At 34.9% G+C, this 24,773-nt stretch overlaps 1 protein-coding gene across 1 annotated transcript in view; it reads right to left on the reverse strand.

The window, feature by feature from the left end:
- The window catches only part of TUSC3 (tumor suppressor candidate 3), a 108,273-nt gene extending 103,502 nt beyond the window's left edge, over window positions 1–4,771 (reverse strand). Inside the window, exon 1 of the mRNA XM_085223083.1 lies at window positions 4,557–4,771. Coding sequence (XP_085079209.1) covers window positions 4,557–4,682 — 126 coding nt within the window. The 5' untranslated portion in view covers window positions 4,683–4,771. The remainder of the gene's footprint in view (window positions 1–4,556) is intronic.
- Window positions 4,772–24,773: the final 20,002 nt, after the last annotated feature.

Raw genomic sequence — 24,773 nt, forward strand, 5'->3', positions numbered from 1 at the left:
AGAAATGACAAAATTTGCTGCTGTTTCTCAGAATGTAAGGGACGTGTTCATGTTTTCTATGCTACTACAACATTGCATCTGAAATGCAGCTTGGAAGATCATTACAGAAATACCTTTCAATTTATTTCATGGTAATAGCATGTTATGGATTTTTTTTTTAATTTAATAAATTTGATATACATATCAAATATTAACGTAAGTACAATATCTAAGAATACTAGATCTAACAGCATTAGATGAAAAAACACCACTTTTTATTATGAACGCTTTCAGATTTATTAGATAAAAGATACCATATAAAGTTGTTGTTTTTTTAGTTCTAATCACTAGCTTAGCCAAAAAATGCAACCTTCAAAACACTTTTAGAAAAGAAAATAAACCTGAACGTCCACAGTAATAACACAATATTATAACATTATATCCACAATAAGTAATAAAAGACAAATCAAACAAGCTTTCTTTCCCCCTCTAACTATACCAACTGATTTTACCAGAGCACTTAGAACCCAAGCAGATACTATTTGTATTTTCCATGTGGTTACAAAGGATGCACTGTATAATTGATTACAGAGAAGAACAGGGGAAAAGATCAATTAAGCCACTGTTGTGTCTTATGACACCAAGGAAGCCAAATGGAGACATCTGGGCAGAAAAAAGTTTCAGTAATCCAATTACAAAAACACTGTCAGGCTGTTGCTGTAAGTATTCCTTATTTCACTTATCGTATGCCATCACAAGAGACATCAAATCTCTCTACATACACACTTGTTAAAATAAGAACTGCAAGCTAATTTTGTGAAGTTTCTCCAAAACCTCAGTTAATTAGGAACAGAAGAGGGAAGAGATATCAAGGTTTTTGGCTGCTTGAGAAGATCGGCAGAAAATATAGAATTCTTGCAATCACATCCCTCCCTTTCTCTTCCTCCCATCTCTCTCTTTTTTTTTCTAAGGACAGAGTTGAGAAAAAAACACTCAGAATTGCATTCAAAGATTTTTACATTTTGAGGAATGACTTACAGCTGTTATTTCACTTCAAAACCAGGACAGTTACTTAAAAGCTTTAAGTATTGATTGAAAAAGCCTCCTCTCTCCCTACTGCAACAAAAGAGAAAATGGGAAATTACCCAAAAGAATATAAAGCTTCCACTTTAAATACAGCTTTAGAATTACTTCAAGCTGAATCTACAGGTAAGACTGCATTTTCCTTCAAAAATTCAACCCTATCCACATGTTGATTTTCAATAAAGCTTTTAAAGAGGAGCCTATACTTCATGTAAGTGCCAAACATTTGCCTGCACACTGTTTCAATAGCAAAGACACGCAGTGCTCCACAGTCCAGAGAGGAATCACAACATTTTAATGATTAAAAGTTCAAAAAGTCTTTATATTCAAGCTGAATGTTAAACAAAATTTCAAGGAAGAAAGAGAATAAAGGGTTTTAATTATCACTATTTTGTTAAAAGCATCAGAGATCCTGAGAGATAACGATCCTTTATACTACATATGCCATTGAATGTGTTCAACGCTCCTACTTCAGGAATCATAGAATTGCAAGGTTGGAAATGACCTGCAAGATCATTTAGTCCAACTGTCCTCCCACTACCACTGCTACCACAAGCACTAAACCATATCTCGTAGCTCCTCATCCAGATGCCTCTTGTACACTGCCAGGGACAGAGACTCCACCAACCTCCCTGGGCAGGCCATTCCAGTGCCTGACAGCTCTTTGAGAGAAAAAGTTCTTTCTTATGTCTAATCTAAACCTCCTCTGGTACAACTTGCGGCCATTTCCCTGGGTCCTGTTTGTTGCCTGGGAGAAGAGGCCAAACCTCTCTTCATTACAACCTCCTTTCAGGAAGTCATAAAGCACAATAAGGTCTCCTCTGAGCCTCCTCCAGACTAAACAATCCCAGCTCCCTCAGCCACTCCTCGTAAGCCTTGTGCTCCAATCCTCTCACCAGTTCCGTTGCCCTTCTCTGGACACATTCCAGGTCCTCAATGTCTTTTTTGTAGAGAGGGGCCCAAAACTGAACACAGTACACAAGACTTTTCTCCTAATATTTACTTCTTTGCTTTTTTCTCCACTGGCTTTGCTACATGTTTGCCGTGTTTTTGTGTTTGTTTTTTTTTTTTTCTTTAATTTAAATAGGCAACCAGAACATCTCTCCGCAAGAAAGAATTCTACAGACAACGAGAACTGCAATAGGAGATGGAGGAAGAAGTCCTCACTTTGAAGCAATGGTGACCCCAGGCAGCAGCACACTGCTGCAAGCTGGGCAGGCCCTAGCTCTGTCCAGGGTGGTTTTTGCTGCATTTATGACCATCACCAGAAATTAAACAGAGAGGAATGCTAAGAAAAAAGACTGCAATGTTTTCTACTCATTTCCTCAGTGCCAAAAGCTGTCCAGGGTAAAAGAGCAAAACAGAAAAGTGAAGAGCAGGACAAAGGAAGAAACAGGAACGTTTATATGTTTATATCATCATGCTACTGTTTCAGAAATGTAACTTCAATGGCAGCGCTCAGCTACTTATGAAATAATTAAAAACCATTCATTGATAGTTCTTCGTACTTTTGGAAATATAAAAAAATTTACTTTGGAACTCAGCAGCCTTCTGTGATATGCCACAACAAAGAGTTTCTGAAGTTATCAGAGTATTTTGTTGTACGTGACAGCGTATTTCAGTGACTTAAGAACTGACATATTTTCCACCTTAAACAGTTATAACACAGTATTCCACAATCAGTACAATGAATCTGTGACACAAAGTCATGCCAGTTTTCACTAGTTTCCTCTATTAGTTTTTTTCTGCTAGCAATAAGTTCTTTGAAACACATGTATTAACTCAGTTCTCTCCTTTCTGCAGTCATTATTTCCATCTTCCACATTCAAATAGCTGATCCAGCCACCAGCAACAATTCACATCTTATGCACTGTTTCCTATATAGCTGATGATTTAAAAAAAAAAAAAAAAAAAAAAAAAAAAAAAACACTGTCTTCACTAAAGTTCCTTTCAATTCCATTAACTTCCCTCAAGAAGGTTCACTTTGCAAAAATTCACCATAACTTGAACCACTTTTCCAACTGCCATAAAAGCTACAGCAATCTGGTCAGTCTTTATATGAATAAACAGGTTCACTTTACTCTTAATTTCTATCATCTCTGCCTTCTGCCACTACCAGCGTTGTAAACAGGAACTTAGTCTATCACAAGGTTCTACGCTTTTTTTTTTTTTTCCCCTCCCCCCACTAAAAGTACTCTGTAGAGGTGATTTCCAAGCTGATTACTCTGAGAAAGTTGAAGTTTCATATTAAGTATACAGATGCTTTTCAGAGGAGGACCACCATCCTGAACAGTACTAGCATAGTGGCTGAGTAAGAAGCATGTTTCAATCCTGTTACACAATACAACTCTGCAGTAAAACTGGTAAACTTTGTAGACAGCCATTTTAATTTACCATTATTTACTGTCAAGAAAGGATTTCATTTAAAAAGAAATAAAGATTATTTCAGCTATCTTGGTAGCACAGCTGCCACTCTACATGAAAGTGTCAACAAAAGTTGCTAAGCCAGTACATCACAGCAAAAGGGAATCAATAGTGATAAACATTAAACACATTTTATTAGATGAAAAAGGTAAAGATTTGAAAAAATACATTAATTATAGGACAGAGCAATACATTATTGTCTATGCTTCCCAGTTGCACAGAATTATCCAGCAAACAAAAAGAGAGAAAAAACAACGGGGGGAATGCATAGATTTCAGGTGTTCATTTTCTACATTGATACCCAAATAAATTATGTGGACAGGCACTACATAACCTGGTAGGACCACAAAGTCAGACTATCATTTTGATGGTGAAATTGGGATTTTACACACTACGTTATATCCTGAAAGCTGTGAACCTTAATAATTTATGTACTTAAAAAAAAAAAAAATCAAAGCCATCCAATGTTTGTGGCCATTCTGCCTGCACAGATCTCAGTGAGATGTCTTGGTAGCAGCACAGCCTGGCACCCAGGTGGGCAGAACCTCACCTGGAACTGCGGGCAAGCTGATGCAGCAAGCATTTGCACTAGCGTTAAAACCTGGAAAAGGGTAAATATTTGCACATTTCTTTTCGGCTGAAGACAGACATTCTGTTGCCACCTAAGGAAAGCCACCCCTTCCTCCACGGCTTACACTCAGAAGCCCCGGGCCGGCAATCAGCATGTACACCAGCATAGCACACGCCCGCTTCGATCACTTCGGCATTACTTATTAGCCGGGGGCATTCAGGTGGCATCGCAACACACGGTTTTATTTCTTCCTGCTGCCGCTCAGCCCCCCGGTGCGCCCGTGTCAGCGCAGGGACGGCCCCGCAGCCGGCCATGTTCGGGGGGCGGGGGCCAGCCGCTGCCCGGCGCCCTGCAGGCGGCCCTCGGGGTGCCCGGGACAGCGGAGCCGAGGGGCAGGGGGACGGAGACCCTCGCCGGGGCACCGTCGCGGGGAGGAGGCACGGCGGAGCAGCCCCGACCCCTCAGCCGGGCGCGACGGCGAAAGAAGCAAAGGTTCTACCTCCTTCTTTTTCTGGCCTCCCCCGAGCTGGCCGCAGAGAAAGAGGAGGAGCAGCAGCAAGAGGAGGAGACAGTTCCCGGCCGACAGGTGCAGCAGCCGCCGCAGGACACGGCTACCCGACGCCATATTCCCCCCTCCCGCTAGCCGCTGGCCTCCGCAGGAGAGCACCTGCGACGCCGCTGTCCACCTCCTTCCGTCGATTGGATGCAGATCGGGGCCAATCGCAGCGCCCCGCACCGCGGATGCTCTAGGGAAATGTAGTCCTCATCCGCAGCGCCGCTTGCCGGCGGGTGCGATCCAACGCCAATTTGGCGGCGCTGCCAGCGGCGGCGTGGCAGGGCCCGGTGTCAGGAAAGTCGGTCACCAGCGCACGGGGTCCTAACGCAGTGATATGCGATGAAGGCTTGCTGGCAGGTTTATCAGGGGCGGCATCTACCAAAGCTGTTGCCTGAGAGGTAGCAGTGGTCCCTAGGCAGGCAGAGATATCAGTGTGCAGCTGGGGCTTGGTGAGCAGCTTTACCGGCTGGCCAAAATTCCCTGTCCCCAAAACAGCTGGCCACCATGGCAGCTGCCAGAGATGCTGAGTGCAATCATGAGTTGAGACTATATAAAAAAATAGAAAACTGAAGACCCTTATTTTCCATGTTTGTATGCATACGCATTTCACTATTCACACAGAAAGTCATCTATGCAGAAAATAATATTCATGTAAAACACTAATAAAATTATTTTTGATTTTATTCTCAGAGCATTAACCATGCAGCTTAAATTTGTTATTTTTGTGCACAGTACACTATTCAAATCACCAATCACATTTCTTTCCATGGAACACACACTGCAGTGGGCAGGCTGGGTAATATTAAATTAACGAGCACCAATGTTTTGTTTTGTTTTGTTTTGTTTTGTTTTGTTTTGTTTTTCAGATTCCAGGTGTTCACCTTATGCTGTGTACCTTATTTACACACATCTGTGCTGAAGCCACAGACAGAACTATTCATTTCTTTAGAGATTTTGCTATGTCACTCAAAAATATTATTACTTTTCTAATCAGAACACCAGATGAAAATAGAAAGCTGAGGCACTGAGAGAGTACTCAAAAGTGTACTTATTTTAGGCACAGAATTCTTAGATGGTATTTTTATGATAGTATGGGATACTAGATGAGTGATACTACAGACATCTTAGCAATATGTGTTTAAAATATTAAATACGGCTGTGGTGTTCCTTTATATTTGCAATGTGTCTTTGAAAAGTTACTCTTGTCCACAAGAACTATGGATCATATTCAGCTAATCTACTAGACACTTAAAATTGATCTAAGTTTCTTAAATTCAAGAAAGTTAAAAATCACATTATCCACATACGTCAGATTCTGTCACTGGACAACAGTAACCATAAGTTGTCAGTAATGTGGGCTCTGCTTCTCAACTATATATAAAGAAAGGCAATATTCATATGTTTACACCCACTTTATAGTCTGTGGCTGAAAAGAAACAGTAGGAACAACTTACCGTAGTCTAATACAGAGGCATTTATTGAGAAGCCTATACTTCCAAAATAGTTTCTCCAATATAATTTGTATTAGGAATAGTAATGCCATCAGTACAAATAATTCAACATGACTGACAAAAAGTGTCTTAGTATTGCTATTATCAATACCACAATACCGTGTTAACCTCTATATAATAAGCTAAATGACCTGGAGAACAGAGTATGATATCATGGTATTGCCTCCCATGGAATCTACTTCCCTATAATAAATGACTAAAAAAGAAAAACTAAAAAAACTAAAAAAAAACTAAAAAAAAAAAAAGCTGCCAGAATATTCCTATCAGAATGATGTTTTAAAAGATGTAGATCTTTCCCTCACCTCTACATTTAGAAACATCACACTTGAACAAGAGATGCTTTTCTTAACAAATGTGCTAAAAGAAATAATATGCAATACGTAGTTAAAAAATCTCAGGATACTCTTGCTAAATACAGAACTCTTTGTAATCCTCTTGGTCTCCTCCTGAGCTTCAGGAACCATGGACCTTTCACATTTTCACTCTGTGAGAACAGAATTAAAACTATGAGAACATGACAACCACTGGAAAGCTGGTTCCTTCAAAATGCTAAGAAATTGTTTTGACGCAATGGAGATCTGTCAAGGACCTTATCTTTACTTTTAATCAAAAGTCTCAATTTTCAAGAATCCTGAAAGTCTTGACCGTGAGCAGGAAACAGCAGCATGACAGCATGGGCAATTTGACTTTTTTCTGCTCAGATTTCTAACCTATGTTCAGTATGTACAAACCTCAGAACTTTCATATTCATGTTACTTGTGATGTTTTTTTTTTATTTATTTTAGCTCTTTGAATAAAGGAGACTTCATATAGTTGATTTAATATTTGGGAGCTGCAACACAATTAAACCATTGAACCTGCAACTATGTTTTGTTTTGTTTTTCACTTTGAAGCTATCTGGAGATAGAGCTAGCCTCAAGGATATTTTATACAGACATAGCTGCTGTATAATCATGACATGTATGATCGTGTTAATGAAGGCCTAAAAGTGAAAGGATGTTTTCCTTTCCCTCTTTTCTCAAGAAACTACAGACGAAAGAGTAAAAGAAGTGCAGTGCTGGAGTTGGATTAATGGACTGCCTGAAATCTCATTTCACTGCAGACTGCAGTGAAGTTTGGGTAGGGAGAACAGTATGAGGAACAGCTAATGTGAACGTGACTAACCAACAGATCAGATTAACTAAAATCAAAACTTGCAATTCAGAAACATTAAAAACAAATAAACAAAAAAAATTAAAGAATGAGTAAAGATAGTTGCATAAATGGAAGAGTAGTCCAACTGTTTCCTGGAAGAAAAAAAAGTAAAGTGTTCATAAACATTTTAGTAACACTTTAACAAGTATTATGATCTTCCTATCTTGCCTACTTTGTTAACATTCCTTTTGCTTTCCTTGTAATAAGAATATTGTTTGTATGCTATGTAATTAGTTGTTGTTTTTTTTAATCCATGTACGTGGAGACTCAGAGGAGGAATAGGTAGAACTCAAGCTGGCATGATCTTTCCTTTTCTTTTGTATTAAATAATCCCCAAATAACCCCCTTAAATTTAAATCTGACATTTTTTTACAGCCAATCAATTCCTGACAGAAGAGTTATATGAATTAGGCAGCTGTGTCCAGCCATATACAAGAAAGAGTTACTGCTCTGGTTGCCAGGTTTCATCTACTACTTCTTTAGTTTTGTTAGTTTTTCTGTTGAACTGAGTTTTGATAAGAAGGAATTTCTAAAAACATTCAATATTTTCTGCAGGTAGCTTTTAAGTCTATTGGGGTTTTTCACTTGATACGTATATGTGTTTTCCTGATTATCTGTAATTAGCACCCAAACCACATTTCAGCTGAAGTACTCAGTTCCAGAATATGTTTTCAACTGAAAATTTAAACATAATGTTCAGACATCTCAGATAGAATAAGTTTAAGAAAATATTAACTTTATTGCCAAGTTGGGAGGGAGTGCAGCATTACATCTTCTAAAACTACACAGCCATTTAGTAGCCTGTCCTCAGTTTTGAGCAAGCCCATGATTTGTTATGACGAGAGAAATATCACATAAGACTTCTGTGCTATAACTTCAAGGAAACAAGAATTGCATTTGCTAAGAGTGATTTAATATTGACCTGACCCAAAACAAAGTGGTTTGGTCATTTTATTAAGCTATGATGAAACATCTTAGTTTCAGAAATGTTTATATATTTTTCAAAAAATTAATGTGCTAAAACTCTTGGACATTTCTTAATTAAAACTTCAAAGTTTTCTACATTGTGATTTTGGATCAAAATGAGTAATGTCGTGTCAGAATTTTCTGCAAGAAATTTATATTAATGTAATCCTGTTCTTTAGGCGATGGATGTTACAAAGTATCAAAGCAAGGACTACTTCTGAGAGAAAAGATTGCAAACTTCAGACAAAACACAGTTTCTAAAGACAATCTTTTTTACTTCTCTGTGGTCATTTAAGAATCACCAGTCAGAAGATGCAAACTTTTATGTTCAAAGATGGATTTACTCCCGTAGTCAAATGGAATGATACATTCTCTTATAGCACTCAGCCATCAGCCTTCAGAGAGGTTTTTGTTGGTGGTGGGTTTTTTTTTTCCTCGTTGGTATCTCTTTAACCAATAAGCCACATCTCTGGGGATTTGGTGTACTGAGTTTTATATATATATATATATTCTTTCTGATGTTAAAGATAAACATACCGAACAAAACTTGGAATATTTAGGAGATGCTGCCTCCCAGAAAGACAAGCTGACATTAATCATTTGTTGTCAGTAAGTGTCAATGTAAAGCAAAACTATTCTTATTTTTGGAAATCAGTGGGAGTATTACCTCTCACAGATGTGCTTTTCAAGATATTGAAGCTCTTGAGTTTTTTGGCATTGCACAGATCCTAATGCATGCCATTAGAAAAATTTTGCTCCTGGGGTGTGGTTAGCAGTAGATCAGCACTTGCTGATTCCTCTTCTGAACTTTGTTTAGTCTGAGTAAAGAAGATAAAACTACCTAGCTACCTGTCATCCATACAAGCTCACCAGTTTACTAAGTGTACTGTTACATTTCTCTGTCTCTCTCCTCCTCATTTCCACATCCTTACCAAAAGCAAGAAAGCAAGGTATGACTTCAGGCAACAGTTGACCAGGATAGAAATATTGAAAATGCATTATAGAGCTGAAACCATATGATTTTTCTAGCGTATTTTATTTTCTTTCTGAGTGAAACACTGATCCTTTCCTCAAGAATACATCTATAAAATGTGCTGTGTTCACTGTTGCACATAAATTTTATTATCATGCTTTATACCTCTTTTACAGTATGATAGAAAATCATTGTGAAAGCAGATTGACTACAGAACTTTCTATCTTTTTTCTCTTTGGTATTTTTCATTATGTTTAATTTTAGTAAACCTCTTATGTATACAAATTCAATTGATGTAATTTTTTCTATCATTGTTCTATTTCATTAATTTCATCTAGGATTCAAGAAAATATTATGCAGAAATATTACTGGATGAAATTGGACTACAAAATCATTTTCATCTACATCAACATGCCATATATATGGATTTTTTTGTTTGTTTTACAAAATTTCTATAAATTAATTTCATATTATTATACTGAATGCTTTGTGTGTTATCTTTGATGAAAAAAAAACTCGAGGAATAGAATAATTCATGTATTTTGGAAAACTTAGAAATAGAAGCATAAGGAAGGATTTTCTTTATAAATGCTATACTTAAATATATAAAAAGATACTTAGCCACATAAGGCAATGGCGGTTATTGCCTTTGACATCAGTACCCAAGCACAGATCACCCATGTTGATAAAGCGTAAGCAAATCTGGCTGGGAATCCTGACCATGGTTAACAAGTCTTAGACTGTTTTAGCTTTATGCTTTTTTAGCCCTGATGTCTTTTACTGTTTAATATGATTTTGGATAATGTTATTCTAGAAGTTCCTTCATCTGTAAGCAGTGGTATATCATCCACAATAGAACAAATATATTTTTAAACTTAAAGGAAAGTTACAGGTCTACATTAACAGCACCTGGCTGTGAAAATGGGAGCTAAGAAAGTGAAAACAAAATCACTCGGAAAAAAAATTGCAGATTGCAGTTCACCAGTGAATGGCAAAATCACTTGCAGATCATTTATACATTTTTAAACGTTCAATAATAAATGCAGATTCATACAATTTTCCAATTAATTTAAAATTTACATTTTATTTTGTCTTCAAGAAGTGTTCATGTTTATTGCCTTAAATAAATTAAAATGATTATGGTGAAGATATAATTTGTGGATCAGCCTGGTTCTTGCTTTTTAATATTTAGGCCAAAAAGTTTTTTGAAATTTTCCATTGTTGACAAACACTAATAATAAAACATATGCTAATGAGCTCATGCAACACTTAAAGAACACCACCATTACTCATTCCTGTGCCCACAGTTATGCTATTTTTTGCATGAAAACTCAGTTTGGCAGTTGATTATTGAAAAAGAAAGATATCTCATGAATATTAAATTGCTTGTACCTTTTAATATCTCATTCTGGAATCTGGAGTAAATGTTTGGTACAAATGTCAAACTGATCTTTACTGGTGTTATACAGTGGATTTGTGTCACTACATTATGTTGGAGTAGAATTTTTCTAAACTAATTTAAGTTACCAGCTAATTTAGATAATAGTGAATCACTCTCTGGAAACACTCATTTTCATTGACTATACAGGTGGCTTATTTAAAAGTAGACATCAAAATGTTGGTTGAATTTGGGACAAATTAACGTTATTCATGAAAATTTCATCTACAAATGTAATACATCGGATATTAATGGAAAGTGGAAATGGAATTGAAAGTGATTTCAATTCTGAGAACATTAGGAATTTTGCATTTCCTAATGGTGCTTAGAATAGGTAGAAATAAGATCACGTATAATTTAGTTGTTTTGTTTTTTTTTACAGTATCTTGAGAATCACAAAAATTAAGGGCCTGTAAAATACTTACTAGTCTTAGAGATTAATATTTCATTAACAAATGAAAGAACTATGAAAAAAAAGTCCCAAATCAAGGAGCACAAATGGTTAATTCAGTAACAATCTCTTTTACATGTCTCCCTGTGGAAATGTCTAAGTTCAAGTGATGCCTTTGAGAATCCTAGTTATTTCTTCTCTAGAAAAGTTAAGACAAACCTGCATTATTTCCATACCAATAATGAGTCTTTTTATTGCACACAATAAGGTTTAATTTGTTCCATTAATAATTGTAATACAGTACTGAAAAGCCATTTTACTTTAAAATGCTAAATATTTCTGTTAAACACCCGTTTGGATTGTATGCTTCCAATAGAAATGCAAATTAGCATTTGATTAGTCAAAAAAATCAATAATTGCTGAATATGTTTTAGGTTATGGTAGATAGTAAAAATTATTTTTAATTATTAAAAGTGTTAAGAATATCAGATGTAACTGAAATAAGTGTTTGGTTACTTTAAATAAGCCATTACAAACTTACTTAGCTGAAATTGCAGTATTTCAGGTATAAATAATATCTTAAGGAATGATATCAAGAGAGAATTAATGAGTGCTCTTGCGGACATTCACCTAAGTGTACTCTTATGTGAATATTGATTGCACACAAAATTTTAATTGCCCCTTTCTTGTTTATTGCACGTTACTTTCAAACTTTCTAGTACAAGTATAAAAGTCTACTTTTTTACTCTACAGTTTTGCAGTGAAAGAAAGTATGACAAGAAGTTCTAGCCTGTGAGAGATGGATAGACCAAAGATACAGGCAATATGTGAACTTCTCTAATATCCCAGGAAAAAAAAAACACATTTCGATATTCTTTAAAGAGGAAACAGGATTCTTCTCTGTAAAAAAACTCATCTGTGCTGTTCATGGTTTTAACTGTCGGTTCCTGAGTTTTTCAATAGGTCTCTGTGAGATCGAGAAAATTCAAATGGTTCTAGGAAAAAAAAAAGACAACTTACAGTAAGGTGCATCTTCCTGGCATAAGGAAAATAAACTTATATATCAAAGAAACTTTTTCAATGTAAATTTCAGAGAAAACGTATGTATATTTAATGAAACAACAACATAAGTGGGTAAATTATGATAGTCATCAAGCATATGAAGATAATTTTTAATATCTGATATTAAACAAAAGTAATGGAAACATTTTAATGACCTACAATAATCAGATTAAATTATTATAGTTTTCTTAACAACTTCTCATAACATCTTATTATAAACAACGCATAATCTAGATGAGATTTTACCATTATCTGAAACACAGTGTTGTAACCCAATACCCAGTTCCGTTACGGTGAGACTGCTGTCAGAGCAGAGTTCAAATTCTTACATGATTAAGCAAAGTCTGTCAGATGTGTTATTTAATAGGCTCTTAGATTTGTGAACTTTGTTACATCTCATGTCACTGATAGAATCAGCTTCACATCATGGGAGGAAATCCATGTTGTTTAGAAGCTTCATTCTGCATCTTCCTGCATTTTAAAAATACATCATTTACAGTTTTTTCTTAACTTGGTTTACACCATTTTAACATCAGTAAATGAAAGCCAAACAAAAAGCAATAGATTTAGGGAACAGTTAGAGAATGGTTAAATAGTGACCTAGGGGTTTTGTTAGAAACTCATTAAACATAACCTCTCATTGCTATGTGGTGATTCTCTAAGAGAATTCTTCCATGAACAAATAAAGATATATAAAATTATATTAGGACAGCATTAATGCTTTCTAGAAACTAGAGAGACCAAAATTGGAATATTGTATCTACATATAGTATGTACACTTTGTAAAATACAGTTTAAATTAGAATAACGGGTAATGTATAATGTGAGCTCTAAGCTGTGATTCAGTGAACATTAAGGAAATTCATACTATTAATTCAGGAGGATAATATAGAATGATTACAGTCAATAAGTATATATAGATGTTTTTTATTGTTCTGATCCCTAATTTTAATGCACAAACTCTCAGCCTGTTCATGGCTGTTACCTTGATTTTTGTTTTGTTTCATTAACGGACAATTTAAGTTTTATTTTCAAAGCTCTTAACTTTCAAACATTGAAAAAATCTGCAGCTTTCTATGAAAAGTTAACTGGAAAAGATCTCTTTCAGCTCAAGGATATTTTTAGAACATAGAATGACTTGCTTGAATTATTTGTAAAAACAGTCTAAAACATTACATCAATAAAAATTATTCCTGACACAAACTGAATCAGAAATTGTAAAAATACATATTTAATTACACAGGAGATGTTGAACTTGTTTTGTTTCACTGAGGTTGTAGTCAAAATTTCTTAAAAATTTACTTCAGCCCACAAAACTTCTTAGATATGTTTGTTTGCTGAGTGCTGCTTACATGTTTCTTGCTAAGAAATTGATGTTTATATATGTATGTTGTGGAAGATTTGGAATCTAAAGACCAAAATCTGTGATAAAACAAAGATTTTATTATGATGATCTTGAACAAAGAGAACTACAGGAGGGCACAACTTTGGTTCCTTCATTTTCCAAAACTCAAGCCAATAGGAAGACTTTTCATGATTGGGATGTGATGACCAGTCTTGCAGAAACAACATGTTTAAGTTCATGACATCTCTGTTACTGATAAAAATTAGCACAGGCAAAGGAAATACATTCTACTGTTACTATTTACAATACATTACATTGTGAGAATTACTAATATCAACAGATAAAAGTACTTGAATGAAACAATTACATCTGGGAACATCTGCCTGGTACCAAAGTAACTGAGCTTATGTTCTCTATTTCCGCCCATAAATGATTTTTATATAAAATTATATATTAAAAACATATAAATGCTTAGATAGATATCTAACAGCTAAAGATAAAAATGGAATGCTTACAGTACAAAAATGTGCTTTGGGATTAAAACCCAAAGTAAACATACTTTCCATAGGCTTCAAATCAAATTTTACATCAAATGTTTTAAAAGTGGATTGAAATTAGTAAAATGTAATTGAAATTTTCACAGTGTAGTATCCTTTGTTATTCTTTACCAATTTAATTAAAAGATGAGCAATGAATCTTACATCAGAAGATGAACATATCACTATAATATGTGAAAAATTAATAAGCAAAAGTGCAAAACTTCCGAAGAGTCTTACAATAACCTTTTGCTACATAAGCAAGTACTTAATTATTAAACAAACAGCTATTCACTTCTTGACTGAACTTAAGGTAAGTGTCATGTCATGCTCATATATCATTATTATGACATATTTAAACAAATATACTTTTTACCAAGTGCTTTACTTGGAATGTTAGATGGAATCATCCATCCCAATTAAGGGATAGTCAAAAAATATAAACTGAAAGTTCTCTTCAGCTCTATATTAATATAATGGCTCAGTCACAATTTAGGTTTATATGAGCATGAAAATGATAGAAACTCTTGAAAAATGATTCCCAGTAGTCTAATTAATCTAATCACAACAAATTATATTCTTCTAGTATATTATCTAGGACACATGGAAATATAAGAAATGCTATTTATATGTAGCCCAATAAGTTAATCTGCTCACTGTTACTATACTATTTCTACCTTCAGTATCATAATATGCATTAATATTTGTTAATAGCATTTAATCATCTGCATTACTAAAGCATTTTTTAAAGAAAAATGGATCATTTTTCTTTGATAAAGCACTTATCAGACCCAGGTCAGCATTACACTGTAGGAGCATACATATACTGCATGTGTAAACCATATGAACTCTAGTTTTATGCGCAGTGGATCTAAGAGCAGTGACACAGTTGATGTGAAGACACTTGAGCTAATTTGGCAGATATGCACTGTGTGAGCTACATGATCAGCACCAGGGTAGTGCTAGCCTAGGGGAACTCCACAAGCCTCTTATACATTGGAAGATTTGAAAAAGTATTCTGGTGTATATCCACTCAGCAATCAATTGGAAAAAAAAAAAAAAAAAAGAGGAAAAAGGGGAGAGGGAAGGAAATGGGAGAAGGGAAGAAGAGACAAGAAGAGAAATAAAGAGAGGAAATAGAAGTTAATTTTGCAAATTGCATTCAGGACTTGTGGCGATGGGGGCAAACACAAATGCCTGTATTCTGTATATCTGTCATAGTTGTGTGGAGGCAAGTATGTTTTCACCAAAGGAAATTTTAATGGGAGAAAGAGTTCTCCAATTGTTACTTTCCTTAGAGAACAGTGTTTCATCTAGTACTACTTGCAATTTAATTTATGAAGAATCTCAGTTTGGGAGTTGTACAAGGCCTGACCTCTGTCTCCACCGTTCTGTTACTGCCTTAGCCTGACTAATTGCAGCTGCCAGATTATATTTGACAGGTCTGCACAAATCAGTGTGAATGCAACCACCGTTAAAAATGAACATTCAGGAATTATGATTGGCCATAAAAATGCATATATATTAATGAGCTAAATAATTAGACAAACTAAACATCCCAGGGAAAAATAAAGTAAGGAAACATAAAGAAAAAAAGAAAGGAAAAAACTCCAACTTGTGGCAATCTGACATTACCCATTTCTATTATGTATTTTATTATATAATGAGCACCAAAAGGAATGCCGAATATCTCTTCTGGGTAGTAGCCTACCTATTGCTTGAACACAATGAATTTCACATTCAGCTATTATCTAAGCTGTTACTGTCTTCAGATAGTCCCCTAAACGTTCCACCAACAGCAACACAGCACTGATGCAATGAAAGGACATTCTAGCTAAGAATTTCTCTTGTGAGATACATCTCTCTGATATCATCTTTTATATGGCTTTTTTATTTTTATAAATGCAAATTATGATATTGAAGAGTTGCTACAAAAGAATGGTAACTGTAATGATCAAAGGTAGAAAATGACGCGAGTACAAGGAGCTGAGCTTCGTCATCTGGAGGAGAGAGTCATGCAAGCAGTAAAGTCTCAAAAGTATGATGCTAGAATTAGAGTTGAGTATTAATTTTAAAAGTCATAAACATATGGCTTATCTATTCCCATTAAAAGATAAACCAGAAAAAAAAAAAAAAGCAGTCGGTTTTAAAATCATTTAAACATCATTTTATGTAAAATGTCTTCAACCTATGTTAACTTCTATGGGTAGGACTCTTCAGCTAATTGTTTAAATATTGCATATCCATGCAATTGTAAGCACTCAGAGCAAGGAGGTTCAGCTCTGGTTTGGGGAATGCAAATTAGTTCCAGAAGTACAAGCAGCAAAGCTAACAAGAGACTGGCACAGGACCTACAAAGCTATCAGGGGATTAACTTTCAGAAGAGCTTACCAGTTTATCATTATGAACAACAACAACAACAAAAAAAGATGAGAACAAACTAACCAGGAAGAAAAGAATATAGAGTAAAGCTGCTAACTTACAGCTGCAGTGGATGTATCTAAGTGCAGCCATGAGCCTACATTTCACTTTAAACCTAACTTACATTCAAAGTGTGTGCAAGCCCAAGGTAAATCAAAGTGTTTTAAATTAATTTCAAAGCCTCATCCACTTTATCCAGTTGTTGAATGTCAAGCATGTTTCCATCCAGAGTTAGATAGAGTCCTACTATAAGAAAGTAAAATGGGTCTGCCATAGAAATCATAAAACATTTGGGCATAAACCTTGGATACTTGGCTGATACCAGCTAGAGTCCCAGCAGAAAGCACTTATTCTCACACCCTTTAAAGATACTAAGGATAATAATAATAAAAAATAATAGCTAAAAAAAAAAAAAAAAAAAAAAAACAAAACACCTCTTAGGCTTAATTGTACCATTAACCTATATGGAAAATTTGAAAAAGATGAGAAAAATAAATTCAGTTCAGAGGGAGTCTCTCCCTAAAAACGAGAGTTTTCCTGTAAGTGGAATTCTTCACTTCTAAGTTCTGCTTCAATTAAAAATTGCAATGAATACTTGTTGTTTGTTTTTTTTTTTTTGTAAAGCAGGTAGCAGATTTCTTCCTGATAAGAAGCTCAGAAGAGATTGTTTTTGTGCGTGTCGGACACGCTCAGCCTAACTTACATTCTCCCATATGCACCGGTTTTCTTTCAAAATTCATTTAAACTGCTTTTTGAAGTTTTAGCTGTCAATAATTGCTTATTAGTTTCCATTACAGAAGAAGTAGGAAAGCTACATGATGTAAGGGATCTGAGAGTTAATTACAGTGAACTTCAGGTCCTTTCCCAATAGGCAACAGAAAGTTGAAAGTTAGAGATGGGAAGAAGTCATCTCCATACACTGGCAGATAAATTACGAAATTTTCCCTTTGTACGGATGGAAGTGTAGGTATAGCACAATAATAGTTATGAAAATTACAGGAAGTAATTTACATATTTGGTAAAGATACTGTGAAGTTACTATGTACAGCATCTGATGCATGTACTCAGATATGAATGATCCAAACTGTTTATTATAATTTCTCATATCACTTATATATATTCACAAGTTTCCTTTTTTTTTTAGCTTTCCCATCTGCACTTACAAATTTCCCATCCGCCCTTACAAATTTCCCATCCACCTTTACGTGCCAACAGAGTATTCTACAAACACTCCTTAACCATACATGCAGGTGCTTATCCAATCAGAGCCATGATCCATTCCATATCTTGCTCCACAGCTTCTGCTCTGAATAGCTCTTTTTATATTCCCACAGCTATGGACACGACCATGTCAAAATGGAAAAGTACATGCATTTAAACTTCTTGGCGTTCAAGCATACCCAGGTACACATTGCTCGATTTTAAGGGTTCTATAGATTTGTCTACTGTAAGAGAGGAAGTAAGGGGAAAAATCCTATAAGAAAAAGTTATATGAGTTTGTTTCATAGAAATAATGCCAGCTTTGCATTATCTTACTGAGGAATGTCCCCCTTCACTGCACTGTTCCCTACTCCTGTTTCCCTTTAGTGTGTTATTACCACAGTGGATAGAGGTGAGACATCAGATGTATTTTTTTCTGTCCATCTGAAAGAACAATTCTGTCCTTAATTGTACAAGGAAGTAGCACACTTAAAGTTCATTTTACAACTAATGAAAGACACTTAGTTATATATACATATATTCAAGGTCTTTATACCAATCTTGTCTCTAGATTGCCAAAATTCCAGTTGATAACGAAATTCTATAATGTTTGGTAAACTTCGCTGCTGCATATTTGTAACGTTTTGGAGAAAACATTTGTCTTCCCAAATGTTTTGATGAATCATACCTGTCACAGATGAATTAAAAACATCCCAAAAGGATACTCATGTGAATGTAGGTACATAATTCTCCATTGACAGCACCTTGCAAAGACATCTAAGGCAATACAAAAGGCAAATCCTTACCAACCTATTTTGTAGCCTGTTACATTGGCTTTGGACAGAAGTAAATTAACCTTATCCATGTGAAGTTACTTGGGATGCTCGATTAATTACATTTTCCAATTTAATTATGTTGATGTAATATCCGTGACAGAAATAATGCACGTTATTTTATGCTGGAGTCAGTAAGTCTCACACCATTCATTTTTGAATCTGCGTTATTATTATACCTGCATTAGACAGACAGGTGCATTTGTGATGATGTCACATGTGAATGGTGCTGGTAAAGGAGGACATTCTACTGTTTGTCAGTCTATCTTCCCTCCATTGCTCTAGGAAACTAACCTTCAAAACAATTATGCCTGCATATTTTAGTCAGACTTTTGTGCTTATTACTATTGAAATACAGAATCATACCTGTATCATTTTAATTTGGACACTACCTTCAAAATTAAAAAAGATGCTATTTTTTACATTGAAAGAAGTGATGTAGAATTTGCAGAAGTAGATGTTAGGTCATTTTGGAAGTTCTGTGGTAAGTAAATATCTTAATCTTTACTGAAAGTCTCATTAAAAATAAAAAATAAAAAAAAAATTCAGGCTAGTGACAGTTATGCCTCCAATACTGAGATTACTTGTTTCTATTATCTGGGATGTAACCACTAGAGTTACAACCCTAGAACACAACAATTGTAGAACAGGGTACTGTTAGGCAAAAACAGAAAACAGCAGAATTACTTAAGATAAATTTGAAGACTTGTTTTTTTAATTCCTTCAACATACAGTTAATGAAGAATTTAGAGTCTCTTTTCAGAGTTTGAAAACACTTATATGCTGATGGATAGTTTTAGCTTAAAAAATGCTCTGGGTATTCAGCATGATATGCTCTGTTGAGTGCTCAGATATCTCTTCCACCTACCTTCTTTTTACTTCCAAACCTTCCCTGAAAAGTAGAATCAGTAATGCCACCCAAAGTATGCTCTGGAAAATCCTTCCATCTACCCAGTGTTTGTACTATACTCACCTCTCCTGTACTAAAAAGAAGATAAACCCTTACTTGTTGTGGATTGCCTTTGAAATACAGGGATAGGCAGACGTGGAAACAGTCTTTATTACTGCTAATTTGATGTTTGCTGCTTTGTGTAACATACTGCAAAGAAAAATATGGATCTTAAAGACATTATACCTTCCAGTACCTGAAGGGGCCCTACAGGAAAGATAGGGAGGGACTTTTTTAGAAGGCCGGGTAGCAACAAGATGAGGGGAAATGTCTTTAAACTGGAAGAGGGTAGATTTAGACTAGGTATTAGGAAGAAATTCTTTATTGTGAGGGTTGTGACTGGGAACAGGTTGACCAGAAAGGCTGTGAATGCCCCCTCCCTGGAAATGTTCAAGGCCAGGCTGCATGGGGATTTTGAGCAATCTGGTCCAGAGGGAGGTGTCTGTGCCTATAGCAGGGAGACTGGAACTAGGTGATCTTAAAGGTCCGTTCCAAACTAAACCATTCTATTGGTCTATGATTCTATAATTCTATGATTTTTCTCTCTAATAGTAATTCAGACTAAGCTTGCTTCCATACAAAAGCAAAATTTTAGATGGTGAAAACACTGGATTAAAAAAAAAAAAGAAAAAAAAAGCAAATCAATTGCCTATCTACACGTAGTGAATTTAGGAATTACTTTTACTATGCTTTTTATTTTTCTATTTTTATTTTTTTTATTACTGTTAAAATTCTCTGTTAAATATTCCAGTACATAGAAAGATGGTACAAGAGAAATAAAACAATATTGTGTGTTTTTACCATGCTCAGGAACTGTAGATAATAGAATATAAAGAAAGAAAAAATGGGCAATATTCGTCCTGAAGGTTTACATGAAAAAAAATTGTGATGACAAGCATAAAATCATAAATGTCCTGGTGAAATTGAGGCAGGTGGCAATGGCAGCTGTTTCAAAATCCATGAAAATCTTCAGGACTTTTGAATTATTGTGAATATAGCATATTAAGTTATATTCATTTTTTTTTATCAGATTACAATTTTGGTGAATAAAGATAACTGTAAATGTAATAAATGTGGTCTTTGATAGTTTTTCTACCTAGAATAACATGCCTTTTTTTTTTTTAACAAATTGTCATTAAGTAACTTAGTAAAATAGATTTAGAACAACTACCTGTCTATATCTATATCAGAATATCTTTTAATAAGAAATTGTCAAATCAGTGTACTTCTATGGGGCTTTGCAGAGAGCAACTGATTGCTACTGTTAAGCATTTTTATTACTGTTCTAGATAAAAAATCCATTGCCACACTACTGACAAAACCTGAAGACTAATGATGGTAACAAAGCACTTTTGTCAAATATCTTAGCTCACACAGCAGGTTGAAGATAGTTAAGAAAATCATTTTTTCTACATCTGTAAATAAGAACTGCAACACTTGATCACAAACAAAAGAATCCTGAAAACAATTCACAAGAGAAAACCAGTTCTTAATAACCTCAGATAAATCTGGTCCTTGACTATGAACAAAGAAATGGACTTACAAAGAAAGGCTGAGAGATGGGCTCGTTCAGGTTGGAGAAAAGAAGGCTCTGGGAAACCTCACTGCAGCTTTCTAGTACTTGAAGGGAGAGTATAAACAGGAGGGAGACCAACTACATGGTAACTGCACAGTCTGACAGTGATAAAACAAGGGGAATGGCTTTAAACTAATTGAGAGATAGTTGGACCTGATGATCTTAGAGGAATTTTCCAATCTTAATGGTTCTATGATTCTATGATGATACATAATAAATTATATAGTGTATAGTGTGCAGTATATAGTGTATAACAATGAACATATGACATCTATGATATATAATACATAATTAATATGTATTACACATTTCACCTAGTGAATTAAAAAAAAAAGGAAGTAATTATTTACATTTTAATGTTATGTGAGGGTCATCCTGAATGAAAAGAAGAACTGAAACAGTCTAGTTAAGAACATGTACCATACAGAAAAAAATAGATATAAAATTACAGCATTAGAATCTACAAAATAAAATATGAATGCAAATTGTTAGCATTCCTCATTGTTTGTATTTTACACTGTAATATGTGGATAAGATATAAGATTCTTTTAATGATTTTTGAAACATTCCATTGAAATATTTTGTGTTTCAGTTTAAATTAGAAGTAGACAGTTTTTTGAAAAATTAATTAAACGTATATGCAATAAACAATTTTCCTTAAGTCTATCTAGTGAAGTTTGAAACATCTTAATTTATGAAGGGAGTACAAAACTTCATAGGTAGATTTGATGACTAATGCTGTAACCAGAATTAAGGCAGTCACAATCAATATCTAAATTGCACGGTAATGACTAAATTTAAAGACTACAAGGTTCAGAAACTGATGCAGGAAATTTGTCCTCAGAAATGAATTGAGACATTGCTTAGCTTGTTTCTAGAGGTAATTTTTATTAATTTGTATCTTTCTCAGTAATCCCACAAGGGCAAATGTGTGAATCAAGTGTGTTTGGACAATTTGCATCTGTTTTGCAAGAAAACCATCCTTCCTGGCTTTCCAATGTTTTTGAAGGTATTTACAAGTGGCAAAAGGAATTGTAGCTCCTTTTGATCCCTATGATCACTTCAATTACCATCAGGCTACAGCTGTAGAAAGACTGATCTGATCTTTCCTAAATGGAGTCGAGTCTTCACTGTAATACTGTATAGCCCCTATTTCTACTTGCATGAAAAGACAGTGCTGATTCAGAACTGTACAACATCCCTGCTTGCAAAGTAAAACACCTAGACTGTCATGGTTCAGTCACTGACCTGTTACAAGTCAAAATGGGAATTATTAGTGCCTTATTTCCTTCTCTAAAACCAATATGCTCAACTCTTTGCTCCTTCCAAAAAGCACATCTGAAGTGTAGTTAAATAAAAAGTAACTAAAAAAAAAAAACAAAACAACACTCCTACTTCTACAAACTGATTCCAAAGACATTTGAAAGGTGCAGGTTTTGCTTTAAGAGCGGTTTGATGCTGTCCTCTTACTGCCCAGTCTTTAGCACTATATTGATTTTTTCCTTAATGGGGATATAATAGAAATAATAGTTTACAGTATGAAATAAATCTAGACTAATAAAAAGATAATAGTCTGCATGTAATTAAGTCTTTGCATAGCTTCTTCCTTTTACAGTTACTATGGAAGATACTGCAGCTGGCTCCTGATAAAATGGAAAAATCTGTCTTACAAAGAACACTGATGTAGCGTTTTTAATGGTCTACTATTCATGCATCTACCCCAATAATTCTCTAAAATAAGCAATACTAAAGAGGAAAGAAAAAGATCTGTTCAGCAATAATGTAATATGACAATGGCAACACTTCTAGGACTTATTCAATGTTAATTTCTACTAGTTAAGGTTTTAAGTTTATATTTCTGCTGGCTAAACTATACCAAAGGCCACTACATGCCATAAAATGAAACAAAGAACTCATCTGACCAATGGACACCACCAGCATTGTGGTGACCAGGCCACAGGGTACTAGCTAATCTTTAGCATTGAAAAATAAAACTGTCTGTTGTATCCAGAGATTAACTTTTCAACTTGAGTGTCTGTTTTCTCTTACACTTCTGCTTTAGAGATCATGTAGGTGGAGATATCTGCTTTCACCTGCTGGCTCATATACCAGGGAAGGAAAAGTCAAGCTCCTGAGCAAGAAATGGTCATTGTGAGTAGAATGTATGGAATTGGTATCAAATACAAAGTGCTGTACTGTGAATTACAGCACTGAATAGCCAATTGCAGAAAAGCTCATCTAAATCTTTTAATATAACTGCAAATGTGAAAACATGCTGAACCACCATATTGTTTAAAATGACTTTCCACAAGATTTTAGGCAGAGGGCTGGTAATAGCTAGGCACAAAAGAACACTGGCACTCATTGAGTAACATCTACCATAGCTCAAAAGAATTTTCTTTACAAGGAAAGTAGACAGTCAGTTAAACACTTGTTTTTGTTGCATACGATTGCCCAAAAGACCTTCCTAGGGGATAAGACCATTCATCTTGTGAACAATTATCTGCTTATAATGTTCTTTATGTATACATATTTAATGCTGCTGTTTCCAGTTTTGTAGATATGACATGAAACTAGGGTTGGCATTTTCTCATTACCCATTGAACTCAGAAATGCCTATCAGACCTTTATCCAGTTCAAACTAATTTTTCCTTCCGAAAACAGAGAAGTTTTATATTAAGCAAAGCAAAATAAGGAATTCGTATTTCCTGTTAGCAGGTAGGTGTTTAGCCTCTTCCAGGAGTGCAGGGCTTGTCATATGTAACAATTGTACAGGAAGACAAACACTATAACCCCAAATATCCCATCTTCCTCCTCCTATCCATGAGGTTTTCTTACTGAGCTTGCAGTTGTAAAGCACAGAATATCTCTGAGACTAATTTGGGTCAACTGTCCAGGATGTGTTCCACCCCAGCTTCTTGCAACTTGCAATCTACTATTATGTTTCTATGTGTTTTATATATATGTTTCCATTTGAGAAGCAATGCATTTATTCTGTGGGTGCACCACTGGTCTCTCCAGTTTAGATTATTTCTTGTTTAGGTTGGTCCCAGAATATTTACGTTTTCTTGTTTTGTAGGATACGCTGTTTAATATTTTGCTGCCTTTTGAATCTGTAATAGCTGCCAGTTGGAAAATTCAAAACAAATGAAAATGAGAAGATTAAAATCAAATTCATTTCTTAACAGAAATGAAAAACAAAAGTTGAGTAAATTTATCGAAGAAAGTAGATCTATACCATGTGGTTGATTCTTTAAAAGTTACTACTGAACAGGTAAAATCATGACTACCCACAGCCACTGACCCAAACAATATTTCAGTCTAGAGGGTTCTATTCAACATTAATAGAACATCAATTAATGATTTCCTCCTGTAATTTTTGAACTGTCTTAATGGATATTAGATAAATATTCTACAGATGCTATACAACATCTTTTTAAAGGTCAGATAAATTCTATTTTTTATGATAAGCATTATTCTCAATTCTTAAATGCGTATCTTAAAAAGAAGTTGTTAATATTAGTTAACTAAGTAATCCTTTTTATTAAATTGGGAATTTTCTTCACAGCATTGTGATTTCTTAACTGGCCATCTAGTCCATAATGGATTAAGCAGTCATATAAATAGTGACCGACACCTTGTTATAAATATCCTTACTTTTATCATTTCTGAACAGAATGGCTCAAAGTGATAAAATTCAGGCATAGAAATTTTAATTATGATTTTTCATTAATAATTTGCATTTTTTATTTTTTCACAGAAATA

Source organism: Meleagris gallopavo, chromosome 4, assembly GCF_905368555.1.
Source record: "Meleagris gallopavo chromosome 4, MGAL_WU_HG_1.1, whole genome shotgun sequence".
NCBI lineage: Eukaryota > Metazoa > Chordata > Aves > Galliformes > Phasianidae > Meleagris > Meleagris gallopavo.